The 24,307-nt window shown below is 35.4% G+C and overlaps 1 protein-coding gene across 1 annotated transcript in view; it reads left to right on the top strand.

Annotated features, from left to right (window-relative positions):
- The window catches only part of SHPRH (SNF2 histone linker PHD RING helicase), an 87,768-nt gene that overhangs the window by 12,526 nt on the left and 50,935 nt on the right, over positions 1–24,307 (top strand). Inside the window, 8 exon segments of the mRNA XM_044675453.1 lie at positions 367–445; positions 5,385–5,548; positions 5,649–5,905; positions 7,554–7,675; positions 12,284–12,372; positions 13,668–13,760; positions 14,789–14,896; positions 17,250–17,392. Coding sequence (XP_044531388.1) covers positions 367–445; positions 5,385–5,548; positions 5,649–5,905; positions 7,554–7,675; positions 12,284–12,372; positions 13,668–13,760; positions 14,789–14,896; positions 17,250–17,392 — 1,055 coding nt within the window.

Here is a 24,307-nt window from a genome sequence, read left to right as displayed (position 1 = left end):
AGAGAGAGAGAGAGAGAGAGAGAGAGAGAGAGAGAGAGAGAGAGAGAGAGAGAGAGAGAGAGAGAATGAATAAGTGTTTATATGATTCCCTCAGGCTATTTATTACCTTCTCAGACTTTTATGACTATAGTAGACCCTGAACTGAGTTGTGATTGTGAAGCTACTAAAGAATTATACATTGAAAGTAAGTGTGTGTGTGTGTGTGTGTGTGTGTGATATAAATTTATATATAGCCTCAGTTAAATGTAGTAGCAGTGTACATCTGATTCAGAGTATAGACATTTATGGGTTTTCCTTAAGTATATTTACTCCCAACACTTGCGTTTTTGACAAAATTTGTTTATTACTCCTGTTCTCTTTCATTAGGCTGCTGAAATGGCTTTGCGCTTGAGTGGAATCAATCGCTGGTGTGTCAGTGGCACTCCAGTACAGAGAGGATTAGAAGGTGAGGTATAATTTATGTGTTATATCTTCTTCTTTTTATATTAGTGTGCACATTAGTTTGAGAGGATTAACTTTTTGTGGAAGATTTGAACCATATATTATAAAACTACTTTCAAATCTCATATTTTCACTGAAAGTAATGAAACTAAACCCTTTTTAAATGGTTGGCTCTTTTTCAACTTATTACTCATGAATGAATATAAAAGTTTTTTGGATTTTTTGAAAACTAAGCTCAAGAATGAATTTTCTTCTTGAAGATGAGATCTTTGATTTTTAGATAATAAATTTTTATTCCCCCTTATAGTTCTATAGATAATAACTGTGATACACCATTTAATAATGCAGTGTTTCCATAGTTCTTCACTACCCAGATCTGATTCCCATCTTGCTACTGGAGTATAATTGGAACTCAAGTTTCAAAGTCCTTGGTTAAAGACAAATACTTAGAAATGAATCTGTATTTTTTAAAGAAAGGAAAAAGAATAAGAAAGTTCATACATATATATGTATGCTCACACATACATATAGACAAAAAATGTAAATATGCTATTAACAAAATAATTTTGTTTTTTCAATATCAAAAGTATCCTTGTTTTGTGAAAATAAATTGCAGCCACAAGACACTACTTTGACTAGAAATACTTTTAGTAACATAACACATGCTGAAATTCTAAAAATAACTTTAGGATCTTCTCAAAGTTGAATAATAATTTATTCCAGGAAGTAGTAAAGAATGCCGATTTAATTTGTTTTACTACTTCTTAGAAGGTGGGAGAATAGGAATAGAAACTTGAATAGGGGCTGTCCCTGTGGTTTCATTGGTATAAATTCTGCATGAGGAACCTCCCTCTAACTATGAAGATTAGCACCTCCTCTATGATTTACTGAGTTGGGGAATCCCTTAGAGCACTCAAAGATAAATAACTTACCCAGGTCACAAGCCATTGTATAGCAGAAGGGAAACTTGAAACCAGATCTTCCCGTCTCTGAGGTACCATCTTTATAATATCATGCTGCTTCTAAGGAAGTAGAAAAACTAGTAAAATGTAAGTTGGTGGAGAATATCTTTACTTCTTCCCAAAGTTGTAAAATACAGTTAAAGAAACTTGGCTAGCACTTGTATTTGAGGCTTTCTGTCTAGAAAGTCTAGGGTAGGTAGATTGCTTAGTGGATAGAGCACCAGCCTGAAGTCAGGAAGAATCTTTTTCCAATTTCAAATCCCAAAAATATTTATTGTAGTCAAATAACATTTGACAGCATAGCTTTCAGTCACCTGAAACTATGTGAAATAGTTGATCCAGGTCTAGGCTTGGAGTTAAGAAGGCCCAAATTAAAATCCTGCTTCTAGCCTTAACTTCTATGATCTTGGGTAACTCATTTAAATTACCTAGATGATCACATAGGATTTTGTAAATAGATTAGAAGAAGTTTGTTCATCTGTGTTGCAGAAAAGCTTTCCCACACAGAAGTTCATCACCTTGACAAAATTACAGGTTCTTTCTCAAGGTTTCATTCAGACTTGATGGAATTAGAACTATGATTGGAATATGACTTTGCATTAGTATACCATATTCCAAAGAAACAGCATCGGTAAAAAGGGTAGATTAGCATATATAACAATACCTTAGAAAAGGTATTCATTTGATGAAATGTAAAAATCCCCTCAAAAAAACCTATAGAATAGAGAATATTTGAGTGAAGATTAGAAGAAAAAGAACTATAGTTATCAGAATTTACTGCTGAACATCTAGAGAGCAGAAATAGATGAAGCATTTAGGAAGCATCACAAGCATAGCACAGTAGTAGGATAAAGTAGTTTTGGGAAAACTCAGTTATGGGGCTATTTACTAGGACTTTTATTTTCTTTGCCAAAAGCAGAACTACTAATTTCTTGACACACCCTAATGATAAGTTCATCCATCAAAATCCAGGCATGCCAACAAAAGGAATTTGTATTCTGGATCTGATTTTTTGAAAAACAAAAGTAGGAAAGAGTAGGAGGGAATAAGCATTTCTCTAGTGCCTAATATGTGTCAGGCCTTGTACTAAGTACTTTACAAATTTCTCATTTGACTTTCAGTAATAATTACCTTTTGGAGATGTAGTCATGTTACAAGGTATAATCTATTTATGATAAGAGAAGAAAACAGAGGGAATAGTCTAAGATTCACCCTAGATTTCAGGAGAGCACATTTCAAAGGATTCAGAGAAAGATTATTTGGGAACCCATTGACTAAAATTTTACTAGGGAAACTCAGCCAAGAAGGGATAGAATGTTCTCAAATCTCACATATGAAGACAGAAAATGAAACTACTTCATTGGAAAGTGGAAAGGCAAGTTTGCCTAAAGGAAGCTAATATTATAGTTGCAAAAAGAATTTACCAATCAATTTAAATTTTTGTGGAAGAGAAGAAATAATTATTTATTAATTACCTATTATGTGCCAGGCACTGTGCTCAATACTTCACCAATATTATCGTTTTTGATTCTCACAATAATTCTGCAAGGTAGATGCTATTCTATCCCTATTTTATAACTGAAGAAACTAAAGCAAAAAGAAATATAGTAACTTAGTTTACTCAGCTAGTAAGTGCCCTAGGCCAGCTTTGAACTTTGGTCTTCTTGACTTCAGGTGCAGCACTCTGGATCTGTAGAATACAGCAAAGATAAATACAAAAGTATATTACAGTTCTGTAGAGGTGTCAGGAGTCCTCAGTCTCTGTATGAACTAAAGTTGATGCTAAACACAAACAAAAAAGATGCTTTGTGATTTTGTTTTATCTGTATTGGAGAAAAGAAGACACTTCAAGAAGAAATAAAACTAATGCTTAGGGTAGATGGGACAATGATAACAATGGGAGATGGAATGCCTGTGTGCTCAATTATTATTCAGAATCACATGGTCCTATAAGAATATTTTCAGAAATCCTAAAGTTTATTTGACTTTACCCCCTTCTTAGCTTTTCATTAGCTGGTATTTTGATAATAAGTATGCTTTTTATATCTTCATCTAATTAGTGATTTAAAAATAGATGTTTAGGCATAAAATAGATAGGGCAAAAGAGTCCTACAGCACATAACTAACTTCTTTATAATTTCATGTATTCCTTCAAAAAATATTAAGTACTTGCTGAGTGAAGAACTTTGCTTTACACTAAAAAGATATGCCTTTCTTGATTCCACAGTCTAGGGTGGTAATAGGCAAACAGAAAAAAATTTAATAGTCAGTATTATATATAAATGCTTTGGAGACTGTGAAATAAATATTATCCAATGTCCTATAAATTATTTTGGAATGATTTCAAGAATATGATGCCATTTGAATTAAACTTTAAAAGATGGGCAGGATTATTCAGTAGCCTAAAGGAGGAAAAGAAGGGGTGAGCCTAAGGAGCAGTTAGTACAAAGGAATGGAAGTAGACAGCACTGTGGGAGAAGGGGAGGAATTAGTTTTATTTGTGAGGAATAGAGTAATATGAGGCTAGAAAGGTAATTTGGATTTCCAGATTGTAGAGCTTAACATAGCATTCCTCCATTTCTTTTTTAAGATATCCTACCTATCTATCTGCAAATTAGGAGATTATGAGGTGAATGCCAGATGCCTAGGTAAAATCAAGGGATTCTGCATCCATAACATTCTTCTGACCTACCATTCTAGAGATATTATCAAAATAGCAAATAAATTTTGTTTGGCATGGTTTATTTATGATGAGCTGAAGGTGGTGCCTCTTTGAATGGTAAATTCCTGGCATGTGTTCAAAAAGTATCTGTTTAATATTTGAGAAGCACAGTACTTGAGTATGCCCATGATGACTGTTAACACAATCACAGATAGTTTATAAAGTATGTTATGTGGGGGAAAATAAACTCTTCACAAAGGGTAGAAGTTTAGAATTCATTTTGAAATAGGAAGTTTGGGCTCTTGGGACTTCTGAGATGTGAAACTAATCCTGAAATATATGACTTCAAGTATAGTAGGCATTCATTTGTTTAGCACACACCAAGCATATGCCATGTGCAGTTTATTCTGCTAAACACTGAATGTCAACATATTATATACAAAGCTTAGATATTAGATACAAAGATAAAGATTTTGTAGCTTTTTGTCCTAAAGGAGCTTGATAAAATGCAAAAATGTATTGCACATTTGAAAATGGTCAAGTACATAAGGAAAGACATCATAGCATGGTAGGTAGGTTTATTTATGGCCAAAATATGATAAGATTATAAGAGAAATAGATGTTAAACCATGTGACATTTACCTTTAATGCTCTTTTCCCTAAAAAATGAGAACAAAGTCACCACAGTTCTATTGCAGGAAGTAACAAAACTTGCCATGGTCTTTCATTTTATGAATTTATTTTTAACCATTTCCCCCCTCACAGTTTTCCATTCTTCACCCAATAGTACTGTAGAAATGTTTGTTAAAAGTATAATCTCTGCTGACAAAGTGTCTATAGCTTTGCTAACCTCTGCTTATGAAATATAGCAATAAGGTAATAGATCTTTTGAATTAATCAATTAAGACCATAGATCTTTGTTGAATGCCAGCATGAATTCCTGTTGATGTTCACTTACCTTTAACTTTCTCTGACTTTTTTTTAAATGACAATTTTAGAAAACTTAAGTGTTATATGATTCAAGGCTCATTATCTTAGTAAAGAAATAAAAATTATTATCAGTCACCAACAATCCTTTTAATAGCTTTTGGCTTGAATCTTGGAAAATCAAAAACAGAATATTTTCTGTGAACTTTCCTTATCACTTGTACTCTTGCAGTGAACGATTATCTAATATGCATTTTAATTCCTTGAAAAGTGTTATGACCTTAAAATGATGAATAATTTCATGTAAAAAAATTTCCATTTAAAGCCAAATTCCTAAAGAATAGCAAAGAAACACAAAAACAAATTTTCCTTATTTTTTCCTTTCTTTTTAGATCTCTATGGGTTAGTGCTCTTCCTTGGTGTTGATCCATATTGGGTCAAACACTGGTGGGATCAACTCCTGTATCGTCCTTACTGCAGGAAAAATCCTCAACCCCTCTACAACCTTATTGCCAAAATAATGTGGAGGTCTGCAAAAAAGGATGTAATTGACCAAGTTAGTAAAATTTTTTAGTTTTCTTTAAAGGCTATTTTAAGAAAAAGGCTTATAGGGAAAGAATGTTCCATGGAATGTCTCATTTGTTTTTCCTTCTCAGATTCAGATTCCCCCACAGACAGAAGATGTACACTGGCTTCACTTTTCTCCAGTGGAGAGGCATTTCTATCACCGTCAGCATGAGGTGTGTTGTCAGGATGCCCTGGCAAAGCTTAGAAAGATATCTGATTGGGCTCTGAAACTCAGCAGCCTTGACAGGAGGACCGTCACATCTATTCTCTACCCATTGTTGAGACTCAGACAGGCTTGCTGCCACCCACAGGCTGTTCGAGGAGAATTCTTGCCACTACAAAAAAGGTTTCATTTATAATTCCTTTCTTCTGTTGTTAATAATACTTAAGTAATACTAACTTATTAAAATGATCACTCTAGGGGGTGAAAAAAGGAACCAAGATGCTCAAAGACTTGCCCATCCACCCTTAGCCCCAAACCTTGTACTACTGAGCCAATGAATGATTGTACTACTCCTCTGCAAGTCTGTTAATTGAACTCTTTTTTACCTTATTTAGACTACAAATTAGATTTGGATTGTAGTCTTGACTGTCTTACTGCATGGGCAAATTACTTAACTATCTGTGCACTAGTTTTTTATATTTATAAAATAGACTGCTGTGAAGATCAAATGAGAATTTATTTATGAAAGTACAAACAGCTACACATGATATAGGTGTATTAGGTGTTTTTATTATTATCAATTTTGATAGATTGAGAAAAGCAGCTAATGTTTAGCATCAGTCATCCTCAGAATCCAAATATAAAACTTATCTGTTCTGTCATACTGCAGAAGTTCAGAGAACTGAGTTCAAATTTGAGCCTGAATTGTTGCTCTTTTTCTACTTTTGTGAGAATTGTCCACTTTCTATTTCACCTCTCTTCCTACTCTTTGCGAATTTGCTAGTTATGAATGAATTTCATGTCTCTGCCACGTGTAGAGAGCCCTTCATGTTCTCTAGATTTCCATATTGATTATTGCTTGGTGAAACTTTTAAGCCCTGTGAATTTACCAAATATGCAAATATTGTCAGTCTCATATTGGAGCATATGGTAGCCTCCTTGACTTTTCTCCTTTGGTGCTAAGAAGAAATATTCATAATAAAAACCAGAAATATAGAATTTCTTGCGCACTAGTTGGATATTACTTCTAAGAAAGTAACTGAAGGAACTGTAGATTACCTATTGTATAGAGAGCCAAGCCTAGAAACAAAATCCTGGATTCAAATTTAGATTTAGACACTTCCTACCTATGTCATTTAACTCATTACCTAGCTCTTATCACTCTTTTGCCTTGGAACTGATACTTAGTATCAATTCTAAGACAGAAGGTAAGTGTTTAAAAAAAAGTAAATGAACAATTTTGTTAAATACAACTTTTTGCTACCTTAATTTTTTTTTGATTTTTGAGATGAAACCTTTTTAATCATTAATAGCTTAGTAGATGGGAAATAAGTATATTTTTTTATTTCTGAATATAGGAGGTGAAAGACCTGTTTTGATAGGCTCCTTCCTGGGCATTGATAGTGATATATTACTTTCTATAATAATTCTGCCTATTGCTTCAGTAGATCATTCCCTGAATAGGCAAGATATTTGGCCTATGGTTTATGGTAGAAATGCCAGTACTTCCATGATGAACAAGAGCATCAAGATTAAGTCAATGAAACTTATATTACAATGTTTTCTTTGGGAAAGAATTAAATCTTCTTTTGTTCCCCATCAAAGTCAGTAAGTTTTATTGTAAAAAAAAAATAACCCCAAACTTGAGGTTATATGAAGGATACCCGTGAGCTCTAGCCATTGAGTCATCATCTCTAAATTCGCAGGTCTCCTTTCCTTACTCTCCTTCCAGGATTCACAGAATGCATTCTTGCATGCCATACTACTATGGCTAAAGAAGAAATATCTGAATATTTTTGTCTAAGTTTGACCAGTCTACTATTTCTTTCAGTACTATGACCATGGAAGAGTTGCTGACTTCACTGCAGAAGAAATGTCGAACTGAATGTGAAGAAGCACATCGGCAACTGGTTTGTGCTCTTAATGGCTTAGCTGGCATCCATATCATTAAAGGTAGAAGCAGATTGCTTTTTATCTCTGATTCCCTTAAAAACATTCTGAAGGAGATAAAGTAGAGCTTGATATTTTAATAAGTTATAAAACAATAAGTTATAAATAAGTTATTACAGATGTCTCCTTTTATAGTCTATTCTAAATCAATAGTAACCTTTTATTACAGCTGGCACTGTCAGGCCTTGTACTGTATAGCCTAGGAAATATTGTTAAACTGCTAAATAATTAAAGAATTAACCTTTTTTTGTTAAACTGCTAAATAATTAAAGAATTAACCTTTTTTTAATATTGGTGTAATAGTTCTTGTCGTTGGTAAAGAATTACCAGAAGACAACACACAAAAAAGCCTACTAATTAGATAACTTTACCTTTTTTTTTTTTTTTCAGCTTTGGAGTAACCTTAGCATGAACTCCTTATTTCCTTCCCTCTAATTCACTCATTTATCTTCTTTAGCAATTTTCTCTAGCTTCTTCAGGAGATTTAGGTTAGATTTTAAAGTTAATCCTAAATTTTCATTTTCTTATTCTTTACCTCTCTACCCTCTCTTAAACAGTCTATGTAATTTTATTATTAAAGATGTAAAGTTAATTCAAAGGAAAATGTAGTTATTAAAGAAAATCATATGAAATAGTATTTGGTTATACAGCAGTCTAAACGTAAGTAAAATATACACTTCAAACACACTTCATGCCATTCATTTCTTTTAAGCAAAGTTTTTGGTTTATCCTGAAGAACCATGCATTTAAATACAATGAGGATTATTCAGAAAATTTTACCATTTCCTGTTTTCTGTAAGGCAAACTTTAAAAACTTTTTAAAACTCCAAGATAGATTAGAGACAGCCTATATCCAGCTAAAAGATAATGTAAAAGAATTATGAGTTGAGAAATGAAGTGTTAAAGAAGGAACTCTTTGAGTTATAAATAAATTGCTCTTGTTAATGAAACTGTTTATATTTTCCTGCAACCACCGGTGACAGTAGTACCTCTCTACTGTATTAGAAACTGAGTTTTACAGAATCTTTGAATTGGGAGGAACTATAGAATCCATCTAGTCCCACCTACACCTGAAGAAGACCTTCCCTCCCCATATAATAGTCATCTTTTACTTATACATTTCTAGAAGTCTATTACCTACTAAGGCAACCCATTCCACCTTCAGATAGCTCTCGTTGTAAATAAACATGTGTGGGCAATTATCATTGTTGCTCTTTTAATTGAACTAAGAAGGATGTGCTTTCTCTCCCTATCTTAAAATCTCTGACATAAAATTGACCTAGGTATTTCAGAGACTGCAAAATGAGTTTATAGAAATCAGGACAGAAAGTGGCCACTTGTTGCTTTGTTAAATTTGTGGAGGCTTAAAACCAGAAGAGATATTAGAAATCATTGAGAACTCCAGCAAGTGATCACCCTTTACATGTATCAACTTGATCAGGATTTCATTCTTTAGAAAGGATGATTGGTAATGTTATTCGACTCTTTCTGACACCATTTGTGGTTTCCTTGGCAAAAATGCTAAAGTAGTTTGCCATTTTCTTCTACTGTTCATTTTACAGATGAGGAAACTGAGATCAGTGAGGTTAAGTTATTTTCCCAGGGTCACATATCTAGTGTCTGAGACAGGATTTAAACTTAAGCCTTCCTGACTACAGGCCCAGTGGATGCTTGGGTGAAAATGTAAATGCTACTAGTTCTATATTAGTAACTTACAGTTAAGCTGGTCTACTAAAGTAATCTTTTTTTTTTTTTTTTGGCCTGTTTTGTGAATCTGTGATATCTTAGAAATTCACATTTTTACTTAATTCACAGCAGTTAAATAGCATTCCATATCTATGACAATAATCTAAGCACCTGCCTATTTTTGTTTGTGATCTGAAGTGAAAGCCAACATCAAGTAGCTCTAGCAAATTTAAAAAAAAAAATTTTTTCTTTAAATATAGTTTAGAGAATTAGCTAAAGTGAGGACAAGTATCTATTACATTGGACATCATTTTTTCCCAATCTCAAAACAAAACGTGGAGCAATCAAAATAGAAGAGAAAACTTGGGAATAATAATGCTTTAGTAGTTCAATACTTCAAAGATCTGTAATTCCATTGCCACATGTAACTCCCTCAACTAATGCAGATCACAACCCTTTTATAATTTTATAAGACAGTCTTTGAAAGCTACTGGGGTCAAAATATTTAGCCTCTCAAAACCTGGTTAAGTTGTCCTCATATATGCCTATACGTCAAGCCTTTCTAGTTTGGTATGTAAGACCTACCAGCTCTTGTGATCTTCCACAATGTTTGAGAAACCAGGCTTAGCTTTCTACCATAAAGAGACATCAGAGTAGGAATGTAGTGAGAAAAAAAAAAAAAAAATATATATATATATATATATATATATAGCAACAGCAACTCAGATTTATGTAATGTATTCCTCACAATAACCTTGTGAGAAAATGAACTATAGTGCATTATTTGTACTCCATTTCATAAATGAGAAAACTCGTTTCTGTTGAGAAGTTAAAACTTGCCCAAAATCACACAGCTTTTAAAGGATGGAATTGACTGTAAACTCACATCTGACTCCAAAGCCGATGCTCTTTTCTATCTGCCTGTTCTGGACAGGTATGAAAACAAGTAGAATACAAAATATGCCATGAAATGTTTTTGCCTTCATTAAATATAATCAGAAGTAATACAGTGTTGTGTTGTGAAGTCTAACAATAGGTGTCATAATTCACTGCTCAAAATGTCTAAAGTAGTAATTTCTCCCTTCTCTGTGTGTCTTGTGTGTAAGTAAAAGTAATATGATCATGTGACTCAGTTGCTTAAAGAGCTAGGTATTTTTCCTTTCAGCATTTTTGCTTTTCCTCTTATCAACTTTTTTCTTTTTTACCCCATTTAGAAAGTAAAAAATAAGCCTATAATTGGAAGAAAAAGTAGATCATCTGATCTAATTCTAAAATATTTGGCAACTGGCAAGAACAACATATTAACTGCTACTTGATGAATAACAGGCATTCAGTATCTTCTGTTCTGATTATTTTTCTTTATTTTTTTTATGCTTCACTTCCTTTTGGTGGGTTAGTCCTAGTTAGTTATCATTATATATCAAAAGAAAAACATTCCAGAATACTTCTTAGTTGAGGGTGGCTTTCCTAAATTACATTTGTTTGAAACTAAATTTTTTTTTAAAAATGAGAGGGCAGTGGATTGAGAGCCAGGCCTAGAAATGAGAGGTCCTGGGTTCAAATCTAGCCTCAGACATTTGCTAGCTTTGTGACCCTGGCCAAGTCACTTAACCCCAGTTGCCTACCCCTTACTGCTTTTTTGCCTTGGAACCAGTACACAGTATTGATGTAAGACAAGAAAGAAGGTAGGGGTTTTAAAAAATAAATTAAATAAAAACAAGATGAAAACCAAGGAAATATTATAAAAAACATTAAAGTATTTAAAAGGGCATTTAAAAAACCTTCCCAACTGTTTATATTAATAAGACTCTTAGAACTTAAGAGAATTACAAATACTTAAAGTGCTGCTATTCTGTAAAAATTATGTGATGATGCTGTTAACAAGACAGTTGCTATTTCAGTTGTGTCTTTAGCTTTGTGTTTTGAACTTGCTTTCAAAAGCAACAAACAAGTGAGATTTCTCACTCAGGTCACCACATTAGCCTCAACTTACCTAGAAATGACAGGTTGACATCAATTTGAGATGAAATAGCTATTCATATTGAATGACAGAAAAAGAAATCATCCTTAACTATTTGTGAGTTTTTTTCACAGAAATGATAAAGTTTTAAGTCACTAAGCTATAGTTAATGATAAAGTACTTTGTAATTTCACACATAAACAAGAATTATTTTTCTTCCACATTTGTGTGCTTTGGTAAGAAGATATTGAAAAATCTGCTAAAATTTGACGTGTTGTAATTAAATCAAATTAAAACTGATTTATTGAAGCCTGCCTTTAATTTTAAGTACATCATAAGTTTTTAGCTCCTTTTGGCTTTTAATGAAAGTGACATTTGTTAAAATTAATTACAGTTTAGACGGGAGGTCCTAGGTTCAAATCCGGCCTCCGACACTTCCCAGCTGTGTGACCCTGGGCAAATCACTTGACCCCCATTTGCCCACCCTTACCACTCTTCCACCAAGAAGCCAATACACAGAAGTTAAGGGTTTGAAAAAAAATTAATTACAGTTTAACATAATTTTCATTTTTATGTCATTCATAGCAAAAACATTTTTTGGACTTGTTTACTCTCTTACCAGTATAAAAATTTGTATTGTTATATTGCTTTTAAAATTAATAAGAGGATATTTCTTTTTCTTACTGTTAAATAAAGCCCACATGAAATAAAATTAAATCTTCATATGAGAGGATTCATGTTTTAGTTTAAGATTTAACTAAATCATCTCTGAAATCCTTCCCCATTCTGGAAGTCTATGAAGTTTCCTTTAAAAATTACAACATTTACAATATGCCATTTATATATGTAGCAAATAAGGACATTTTTGACTTTATATATGTATATATTTTCTTGGCTTTATTATTAACTTTATTTTATTTTTGTTGTGTTTATATATTTATTTATTATTAACTTTAATTCTTCAGATGAGTATCCCCAAGCAGTTGACCTATACAGAGAAGTATTACGTTCATCTGAAGAACACAAAGACAAGCTCAAAACTGATTCATTACAAGTGAGTAAACATTTAACAATTTTATATTTGGGTTTTTTTGCTTTTTTAAATAAGGATTCTTTGATGTTTGAGATGACTAGTAAACACCAGTAAATGTTACTAGAGAGTGCCAGAACATTTCAGTTAAGGTTTATTTTTAAAAAACCAACCCGCTCACACAACTTATATCTTAATACTTTGATTTCACAGTTGTCTGATTTATGTAGTTTAAACTGTATTATCCTTATTTTATAGATGAAGAAAGAAAGTGATTTAGTGATTTGCTAAAAGTTGCTTAGCTACTAAACTGTAACAGTAGATCTTCAAATCCATTTCTTCTGTCAACTAATCTAATGTTTGTCTGCATCCTAGAATCTGTCATAATATAGAAGAATATTGCCTACTATTCATTTAAACTGTCACATTACTTTGGAAGAAGGGTCAGTGGCACCAACTGGTGGCCACTTAGTTCATTTGCTCCAAGTAGGGTGTTTATCACAATGCGAGGAACATAGTAGGGGCTTAATAAATATTTGTTAACCAACTGAGAACAGGGTCAGAGAAAGACCATTAGTAACTTCATTTAAGTCTACTATGGTCCACATATTGCAGCTCCATTTTTGGCCAACTGTCTTTCAGCCCATTGATTACAAGAGGGATCATTGAAACCTATAACCACTTTGGGAAAACAAATTAAAACCTGGACCCTACATATGCAGAATTAAACATTTTTGGGCAGTGAATCAAAAGTAAAATTTGTCCATATGATTATGTCTTTTCTGATTTTGAAGGCCTCTTTCAGTTTCCATCACATTTTTGTTGCTAGTAGAGATTGGATAAATGATGGTGAAGTTATAGTAAAGTTATACTAAACAGATAGATATGTTGGCTCCACCTAGATTTCATAGATGTCTGACTTATAAAGTTTTTTCATGAAATAGAATGCAATATTTCAGAATAAATTCTGTTAGAATGAAAAGTTTCTTCTTTATACAGTCTGTTATCAGTAGTCAGAGTGCTATGATAGCAGTAAGGTAAGAATAAATTGCTAGGGGGCAGCTGGGTACCTCAGTACATTAAGAGCCAGGCCTGGAGATGGGAGGTTCTGGTTTCAAATGTGAGCTAAGACACTTCCTAGCTGTGTGACGCTGGACAAGTCACTTGACCCTCATTGCCTGGCCCTTACCCCTCTTCTGCCTTGGAACCAATACAGAATATTAATTCTAAGTTGGAAAATGAAGATTAAAAAAAAAGCTGCTTATTTCACTTATTCCATGAATGGAATATCAAAGTTCTTATTGTTTTTGCACATGTAGAGACTTCATTCTACACACAACCTGATGGAATTGTTGCTAGCCAAGCACCCAGGAATACCTCCTACCTTGAGAGATGGCAAACTTGAGGAAGAGGTAATTATCATTATTCATCCTGTTACAAAGAGTAGATATTTCAGACTTAATTCTTTTTTGTAATTGGTATTTTTAAATGCATGTGGTATTTCAAAATTAATTTGACTATATAGCTAGCTTACTGCTGTTACTGCTTTTAACCTTTCTGGGATTGATTAGATAAAAAAGAATCTCAGTAACTTTAATTATTATTTTTCTCTTGAGCTACTTGCTATTGTGTAGGTAGAAGAAATGTCAATAATCTGATTTTTGGTAGCCAGTTGCATAGTTTTGAAATAAGCAGTAAATAAAGGAACTATAAAGATATAGCTGTAAAAGACTTGGTTTAGAAAAGGGTTTTTTTCCCTTCATATTCTAAAATTTTTATTATACAAAAAAAATTTACCCCAAACTAGGGCAAGAAACATTGATTGTGAAGGAGTTAAATCTTCTCTTCTTACCATTTTCCCTTTTGTCTCCACCCACCATTCCTAATATCTTTTATAGTCTGTAAAAACTGATGCTTTGCTTCCTCCATCCTCCTCAGCTTCTCCTGTCTTGTAAGAACCCTTGTCAGTCATACATAGTTTTCATATGTACTTGAGGAAAATTGGAGAGTTCTCTTCCAATTCTAAGTCTATGATCCTAGCCTAACTTCTCACCCAGTACAGGAATTTGTTTTTAAGAATCCCTGACAGTTATTAAGATTCTCTTCAAATACTTCCAGTGACAGTGAGCCCATTTTTTATTGTGATAGCTTAGACCATGGTTGAATAGCTTTAATATTCAATAAATAGTCATATTGCAAATGTTGAATTTGACAAGTAGAGGACAAGAAGAGGAATAAAGATGGTTGGTATGTAAGGTAATTTGTCATTTTATTTTCCTTTTATTTATCCCAGCTATTTTTGAAGTGCCACATTCATTCAAATAAGAATGCAAGTTTAAACTAAGTAACTAATTATTATGAGTCATAGGAATGTTCTTAAGATGCCCTACAAAATTGCTTTAAAGTATTTAAATGAAGCTCTTTTTATTTTTGCATTCAGGCTGAACAACTTAGGCAGCATTACATGAGTAAATCCAATGCAGAAGTTGCAGAAGCCCATCAAGCTTTGCAGCCTGTTTTGCAGATCATCCGGGAACTTCAGAGGAAGGCAAGCTGGGGTTATTGATTTAAATCACAACTTGACTTGTTGTTTTATAATCTTAGCTTGGGGATCCTTTTGGACATCATTGTTTTAAATTATTCTGTAGCATTTAGTGAGAAGACTTGCCCAGATTTGAATCTCAGCTCTGCTACTTTACCAGAAATGACAATAACCTGTTTTTGCTCTTTCATAGGATGTTAATGTGGCAAGAGCCTTGAGAATTTTCTAAGCATGGGAATCCCCAATACTTTGATGAATTTTTAACCTGAGACTTAGTAATTTACAAAAAGGTGTTTATGGGTTGAAAAAAAGTAGTCACAACCACTTTAGGGTCATCACTTCTTATAAAACAGGAATCTTGCCCCTTTCAAGTTTTCCATTTTGTAGAATAAGAATGGAAGCCCTAAATAAATAAAGTAACTGCTTTTTGTTTTTTAAGTTTTGCTTTTTCATTACTTCATGTTTCTTCACCTAACATCATACATTTTTGTGAATGTCTCCATGAGATTATATTAGATTATGTCTTATTTAGAAACCAATTTTGCAATTGGTATTAAGTAATTAGAAATATTGCCTTTTATAAAGGGTAAAAATTATTGTTTGTCTGAATATTCAAAAGGGTGGTTGCCAGGAATCCAAATGATCTTTTAACAATTTATTTATAAAATATAGGGAAAGAGTAAAAGTAGAGAAATAAGGAGAGGGCAGAGTAAGAGATCTGGCTTAAAGAGCTAGACTATGTCCTCAAGCCCTGACTTATTCCAGCAGGGCAGCCAGAGAGCCTAAAGGTCAGTTAACAAGGATTTTAGCCATGACTCCTCCTCCCAAAAAAGGGGCCGCTGTGGAGGCTAGGTAAGCAAAGAAGGGAGTCAGCCTTTTTTCACTTACCCACGTGTAGTTCTAAGGAGAAATATAAAGCAGTCCAAGATCCTCAGCCAGAGCTCCTCCAGATCCAGTTCAAGGTGGAAGAGAGAGCTTTTCAGGAAGTTCTTGTAATTTATAAAGACCATTCCTTTCATCACTTCCTGTGCCTTCCTCCCATTTTACGTGTACCAATCACAACAAAGGCTTTGCTTAGGACTGCCGAGGGGGCAGTCAGTCAATTCTGATTCATCATCCACTCTTGCACATATGGGTCACAGACCTCCCTTATTTGAGGATTAAGTGGGGTGTTTATACTTTTGGTGATGAAATCTAAAAATGGGCAGAGTCAGATTAATCCCATCTTTATATTTTCTTATAGCTAGAGAAATGAACTATAGATTGCCAGAAACAAAAATTGCCCCTTAGTATTCCAGAATCAGTGTTATAATATTTTATGACTTTCACTATATGCGTAAATAGTAAACATTAATGTCTTCAGAATACTTGGGCAATAGTGTTTTCTTTTTACTTCCCTAAACAAAGAGCTACCTGTTTGAAGTATAATGATAGTAAACATATAGGCTGTCATTCAGTCATTTCAATTATGTCTGACTTTTCATGACTACATTTAGGATTTTATTAGCAGAGATACTGGAGTGGTTGGCCATTTCTTTTTCCAGCTCATTTTCCTAGTGAGGAAACTGAGGCATCAAAGGTTAAGTGATTTGCCCAGAGTTGCATAGCTAGTAAGTGTCTGAGGCCAGATTTAAACACAGTCCCAGTGGTCTGTGCCACCTGGTTGCCTGACATCTACATAGAACTTTAAAAAAATTTAAGAGTGAGCTTGCTAGCTATCAGTGGATAGAATACTGAACCAGGAGACAGGAAGACCTGAGTTCAAGTCTAGTCTCAAACCCTTAAATGCTATGTTACTTTGGACAAGTCGGTTAATTTCTTGATTCTCTTTACTATAAAATGAAGATAACAATAGCACCTACTTCAAAGTTTTTGTGAGAATAAAATGAGGTAATATTTTTTGCAATTTTGCTAACCTAAGAAATGTTAGCTATTATTATTTACTATGTCACTTAATGTTCACAATAACTGTGAAATAGATACTGTCAGTAAGATTACTATTAGTATCCCCATTTTACAGATGAGGAAACTGAGGCTGAGAGGTTGAGTGTATTGCCCAGAATCATAGCAAAAATCACATGTGAGATTCAAGTCCAGGTCTTCCTGCTCTAGGTGTATCACTTGCACCATTCTGCTGTGCTGCCTCATAGTGCATTTATCTTTGGAGGAAATTTGCATAGGCAGAAAAGCAGTTTGAGGGGAGGAACTGTCTCCCTTTCCTTATTAACTCTCACATTACCTAGCACAGTACTAGGCTTATCGTAGATACTCAATAAATATTAATTTAATGGTCAATATTGATTGATGGATTGATTGATAAAATAATGATTGATATCTGACATGGTTTTTTTCCCCTCAGACACATGCAGGCTCACCATGGTGGCTGGATGTAATCCAATCAGCAATTCAATATGCTATCGATGAGGAACTCGTTCAGCGTGTGCAGAATGAAATAACCAGCAACTACAAGCAACAAACTAGTAAACTCTCCATGGCAGAGAAGTAAGAAAAATAGCACAGATAAGAAGAGGGAGAAAAAACCAACTGAATATAATTATTAGATTGTAATATCTTTTATTAATGTCTCTTTTATTAATGTCTATTTCTCAGAGCACTTCAGAGAGAACCTGCATAAAGTGTGACATGGTTTGGGGAGAGTTGCTTGAAAGTCCCATTTCTGAATCATACTGACTGGGTGACTGTGGGAAAATCACTTCCAGGACCCAGCAAACTTTCTAAAGCTCTAAGTTGCAGAGTAACTGCCCATATTAAATGTTCCTGACTTCAGTGAAATCACCGATATGTTCCAAAAAAGAGATAATGCATAGGAACTGTACCTGTGATTTCATTGGTATTAGCGAGCCTCTTAAATGAAAAAATCCCTTAGACCAATGCAGGTTGCTGATGCCCTTCTCTAGTTTGTGGTCATAGAGTTGTCTAGTGCACTAAGAAGTTATCTGACTTGACAGGTTTACAGAGAGAAATTGTGTCCGAGGCAAGACTTGAATCCAGATCTTCTTAACTTAAAGGAAAGCCTCTCTATCTACCTCTAAGAATGGCCTTTTTAAAGCAGGCAAAGTTTGTTTTTATTTTGTTTCTCTTATGACTGTTGTAAGCAAACAAGGCTATCCTTGAACCTTATTTGGGAAACCCCTTCTCTGTCCTATTCCATCCTACCATCAGTTTTCTACTCCTCTCTAGTGATATGTACCCTTTACACATTATTCACTTTTCATATTTGCCCATTGACTGTCAAAGTTTCCAACTACTGTTATGTGGAGATGCAAAGCATGGAATCCCTGCAAAGATACAGGGACTGCCTCACCCAGAATTCCAGGGGACCCCCCTGGAGAACTTTGGGTGAGGGGGCAGTTGAGAAGGGTTTGAGTCAGTTACTTTGTGAAGGTTGAAGTGAGCAGACACCCTGCTTACTACTCCACACTTGGGGGTTCACTTGAGAGGCCATTGTGGCATAGCCAGTGTGATTTCTACATAAGGATTACCTGTATAATAGGGTTAGTCTATATCAACAATTAGAGAGTAAAGATATTCATTAATAGCAAGAGTGCCAGTTTTAGTTAAGTGCCTTCATCCCTTCCTGTGAGTAGGGGGGAAGGGCAGCTTCAATCTAACAGTTCAGGGTTACCTTTCATTATCCTAATACCTTCATTAACCTCTCTAGTTTTCCTTGTTATTACTTAATATAACCTTTATCTTCAAATCTGTGCCTGGTAATTATTTGGGGGGATACTCACAACTCAGTCTGGACATATAGTTTGAATCCTGTCTGCTGCCAGTTTAAGAAGATCTTCTCTGTTTTCAACCGTTAAATAGCTAGCTTCTATATACTCATCTAACTGTTGAAGATGTTGAAGGACTTGGCAGAGGCAATGAGACTTCATGCCAAAAGATCAAATGCATGGGGCTCATTTGAAAAGTTGAAGCAGGGGGAGGAGGAACATCAGAGCTTATACCTAGACAGACTGCTGGAAGCTGGAGAGACTATCCTAGTGTTTAGGGACATGGCTGCTGAAGACAACATTCAGCATATCAGGAGGCAATTTGTGAAAGGGAGTCAAAATTACATTCAAACATATTTTAGACTGCATTGCCCACAATGGGAGACTATGCCCATTGAAGAATTGAGAAAGACAGCAGCTTATGTCCATGACTCAAAGGATAGTGACTCTAAACCATCTAGAAACTCTGAAAAAGATCGAGAGATTGCTGAGCTTAAAAAGCAATTGAGGGAAGCTCAGAAGGCCAGGGAGGTGGAAGAAATAAAAAATATGGCTCTGATGTCCACCAATCAGAGGAGCCAAAGCAGGCCTAGACAATCTAGTGGCATTGCAAACAACAAAATTAAGAGATGTTTCCTATGTTCAAAAATTGGCCATGTGGTACGGGATTGTAGATATAAGTCCCAGATTAACTTTGGAAACAGGAATAATAACAATAGCAACAGGAGGAATAAATACTATAATTCCAGATACAATAGTAACACCAATAATAACAACAGGGACAACAATAATAGATACATTGATAAGGTAAAGGCCAGATGTTGTGACCATGACTGTGCCAAGTTTAGTAGGTCCCCAAGCTTGTCAAAAATGGAAGAATACCTGTCCCAAGGTGCTAGATCTCGTACCTTATGAACCAAGGAAGCAGCCTTAGAGAAAGCAGTTGTTGCAAGAAAAGAGAAAGGCAGTGATGATGTAGCAAAGGAATGTGAGAAGAACAAAATGGATGCAGCAAATATTATGAATTATGGGTTAGAGGAGGTAACACAAAGTTACAAAGATATGACTGAGGAAGGGTTGCAAATGGAGGAAGATATAATAAAAATTAAGGAGAGAATTTATGGGAAAGGAAACAGTGATATGGGGTACACTGACAGAAAACCAGGCACATCTGCACAAGTTAATGATAAAAGCTTGAAGAAAGTAGCATTCCTTGATTCTCGCTATGGGGGGGACAGAACTGTTCTGTAGTAAGACTGTGGATCATTTACATGTACAGCAAGGGCAATGATTATAGACAGCTGTTCTACTGGGGATCTCTTGGAAATAGACAGTGTCAACAAGGAAGATGGGCTCCTGCAGACCATTGAAAAGGAAAGTGCTAAATTCTCAGACACAGGCACTACCTCTTCTCTATCACCAACTAGGGAAGCGGGAAGGGAAAGTGAAAAGTCTAGTAGCTACAATACTAGAGGAATTTTAAAGCTAGATCCTGGAGCCAGAGAATTTGTACCAAGCCTACTTCAGGGTCAAGTGCATGAAGATGTAGCACACTTTCAAGCCTGTGATACTCCACAGAGAGCTGCCTTTGGAGTAGATTCTGAATTAATGCATTTAAAGGAATTCAGTTTCATAAATGTCAGTAGCCAAGAGAGGAACAAAATGACATCAATAGAGACAAAGGAAGAATCTACAACACTGACTTTGTTTCCTATGCAAAATACATCTAGAGTTCAGTTTCCTGTTACTGACATGGAGTCTAGGGAACAAATACAGGAAGAAAGCATAGACTCACAGGATTGGGATGTAATCATGAACCAAAAACACATCCCTAATTCTGTAGAATTTCCTTTAATGCAAAGAAATACCTCTCCTGAACTCAAGTCCAGCAAAGCATGTTCAGTGAAGAGAAGGACACTCTACCTTACTCATGGTCTGGGAAAACTGAAGTACATTTTGACACTGATAGGCCCATGAACAGTCCAGGGATGCCAATTCAGGCATTGGCAGTCCAATAAGCCATTTTTGAAGGAGACTTATCATCATTACACTCACAAAATCCTGAGCCAGCACAGTCAGAAGTCCTAGAACAAGATCAATGGGATTTGGGGGACATAGAGATAGAAACACCTTTGGTACCTGTTGATCAGACAGCTAAAGACAGGGAACCTTTGGTTATGGTGACAATAGGAGATCAAATCTATCCTGCTCTTATTGATACTGGTGCAACCCGGTCTGTGTTGACATCAGCACCAGAAAATTGTGCACTAATGGGTCTGTGAGAGTAAAAGGAGCCACTGGGCAAATGGAGTTGGTGCCCAAGCTAAGATCTAAGATGGTGAAAATAGGCCCAATGACTTTAGATCATTCTTTTTTGTTGATACCCGGTTGTCCATCCAATCTCCTGGGGAGGGATGTTCTTTGTAAATTAGGTGCCACTATCCAGTGTGATAGGTCAGGACAGATATTCCTACACTTACCCAAACAGTCACTCAAACACCATCCCTTGCTATTCCTAGGGCAAGTGGAGGGTGATGAGGAAGAACAACACATAGGGAGTATCTTTGAAATACCGGAAGATATCCCAAAGGCAGTTTGGGCTAAGCATTCAACCAATGTGGGAATTTTGAAATCTGCCACCCCAGTTAAGATCGAGGTGAAAGAGGGTACTCCACCTAGAATTCCTCAGTATAAGTTGAGCAAAGAGGCCACAGAAGGTATCAGACCCATTATCCAAAGTCTCCTAGAACAAGGCATTTTGGTCTACACTATATCTGAGTACAATACACCAATTTTACCCATTAAGAAGCCGAAGAAAGATCTAAATGGCAAGACACAATGGCGTTTTGTGCAGGATCTTAGAGCAGTGAATAATTTTGTTAAGAAGGGACATGCAGTGGTACCTAGCCCGGCAAATATCATCGCCGAGATTCCAAGTAATGCGGCCTGGTTCACGGTCGTGGACCTGTGCTGTGCATATTTTACTGTACCCCTGCATGAGTCCAGTCAGAAGATTTTTGCATTTTCCTGGGAGTGAAAACAACTCTGCTGGACGTGAATTCCACAGGGCTTTGCAGAAAGTGCAAATATCTTTTGTCAAATCCTGCAAAGAGATCTTATTATTATCATCATAACACTACTAGGAAGGAAGAAGAAATTAAACGTTTATATAGAACCTGCTATGTGCTAGTCACTATTCTAAGCACTTTACAAGTATTACTTCATTTGATCCTCACAACAGCTCTGTGAGGTACTATTATTATCCCCATTTTATAGATAAGGAAACTGAGGCACACAAAGAGTAAATGATTTGCCTAGGGTCACACAGCTTGTAAAGATCAGAAGCCATATTTGAACTCAAGTCTTCCTTACTCCCTGCCTAGCACTCTATCCACTGTACCACCTACCTGCCTCTACTATCATATTTCATGTACCCTACTCTTCTAGCCTTTTTGTCTTTTAATAAGAATCTATTTGTCTCCTGCATCATTCCTTGCAGTATGAGGTGATATTCTAGAGATTTATTCTTGGTAATGTTAACAAATAATAATGCATTGTCTCAGATAATATACCTCATTTTAACAGACCTTCAGTGCCTTCCCTCAAAAATGTGACCAATTACTAACCAGAGGCCTATTGGAAAAAGACATTTTGGTGTGTTGTAATTTGCAATGTCTTTCCTCCAGACATTAAACCTAAAGTTTCATTCACCTCTAAATCAGTGAAAGATGAGGAGTGTGCATTTTGTCCTGGAAGTAATAAGAAGCCACTGAAAATTCAAAATTGTTTGTCTTATCATTGCATTGGTTTTCAAAAACAAAATTATGGGGACTTTTTTCCCATTTGTTTCGTCCCATGAAACTGATTCCCACTCATCTTTGTTAAATAAATTTTTCTGCCTTTTAGTAGTGGATCTAAGTAAGAAAAAGGTATATACCTACATACTAGTCAAGAGCTTTTTTGTGATTATGGTTTCATTCATAGGTTCAGCTTCAACAATTTCATTAAGTGCTTAAAATATCCAGGCGGTAAAAAAAAAAAAATATCCAGGCAGTAGGCTAAGCAATGAGGATGAAAGAAAGACAAAAGAAATCTCAGTCCCTTCTCATAAGAAGCACACATTCTAATGGAGGAGAGACAAAAAATAAGTAATCTGGCACATAGAAGATATATACAGGGGGCAGCTGGGTAGCTCAGTGGATTGAGAGTCAGGCCTAGAGACAGGAGGTCCTAGGTTCAAGTCTGGCCTCAGACACTTCCCAGCTGTGTGAGTCACTTGACCCCCATTGCCTACCCTTACCACTCTTCCACCTATGAGCCAATACACAGAAGTTAAGGGTTTAAAAAAAATATATATATATATTTATATACAGAGTACATTAAGGTTATCTAAAAAGGGAAGTTATTAGCAACTGAAAGGGGCCAACAATGACCTCCCACAGAAGGTGGGATTTGAGCTGAGCTTTGAAGAAAACCAGAGAAACTAAGAAGCAAAGTGGTGGAGTGGGCTGGGCAGTCCAGACAGTGGAACAATCAGGAACAACAAAGACACAAAGAAGGGAGATGAAGCATTGTATTGGAAAAGCTGCAAATAGTCCAATGTAGCTGGACCACACTGTATGTGGAAGGGACTGAAAAGGTGAAAAGGTTGAAAGGGAGTAGTTTGTGAAGAGTTTTAAATGCCAAAAAGAGCACTTTATAGTTGCTTCTGGAAGTTGGAGTTGATAGAGAACCCTAGGAGCCCTAGATCTACACTTTGTTTTTTCTTTCTATTTTTTTTATTTAGAATATTTTCCCGTGGTATCATGATTTATGTTCTTTCCCTTTCCACAAACCCCCCACGCCCCATAGCTGACATGCAATTACACTAGGTTTTATATGTATATTGATCAAGACCTATTTCCATATTATTAATATTTGCACTAGGGTGATCGTTTAGTGTCTACATCCCCAATCATGTCCCCATCAACCCATGTGTTCAAACAGTTGTTTTTCTTCTGTGTTTCTACTCCCATAGTTCTTCTGAATATGAGTAGCATTCTTTCTCATAAGTCCCTCAGCCTTGCTCTGGATCCTTGGCATTGCTGCTAGTAGAGAAGTCCATTATGTTTGATTATACCACAGTGTATCAGTCTCTGAGTACAATGTTCTCCTGGATCTGCTCCTTTCACTCTGCATCAATTCCTGGAGGTCTTTCCAGTTCACATGGAATTCTTCCAATTCTTTATTCCTTTGAGCACAATAGTATTCCATCACCAACAGATACCACAATTTGTTCATCCATTTCCCAATTGAAGGACATCACCTCATTTTCCAATTTTTTGCCACCACAAAGAGCACAGCTATAAATATTTTTATACACATATTTTTCCCTATGATCTCTTTGGGGTATGAACAAAGGTCAGAGAGTGTTTTATAGCCCTTTGAACATGGTTCCAAATTGCCATCCAGAATGGTTGGATCAGTTCACAACTCCACCACCAATGCATTAATGTCCCAATTTTGCCACATCCCCTCCAACATTCAACACTTTCCTTTGTTGTCGTGTTAGCTAATTTGCTAGGTGTGAGGTGGTAACTCAGAGTTGTTTTGATTTATATTTCTCTAATTATAAGAGATTTAGAACACTTTTTCATGTGTTTGTTGATAGTTTTGATTTCTTTATCTGAAAATTGTC

The sequence above is a fragment of the Gracilinanus agilis genome, chromosome 4, assembly GCF_016433145.1.
Source record: "Gracilinanus agilis isolate LMUSP501 chromosome 4, AgileGrace, whole genome shotgun sequence".
Classification (NCBI taxonomy): domain Eukaryota; kingdom Metazoa; phylum Chordata; class Mammalia; order Didelphimorphia; family Didelphidae; genus Gracilinanus; species Gracilinanus agilis.
Note: the sequence above shows the minus strand (reverse complement) of the source record. Positions and strands in the feature narration are given on the sequence as shown.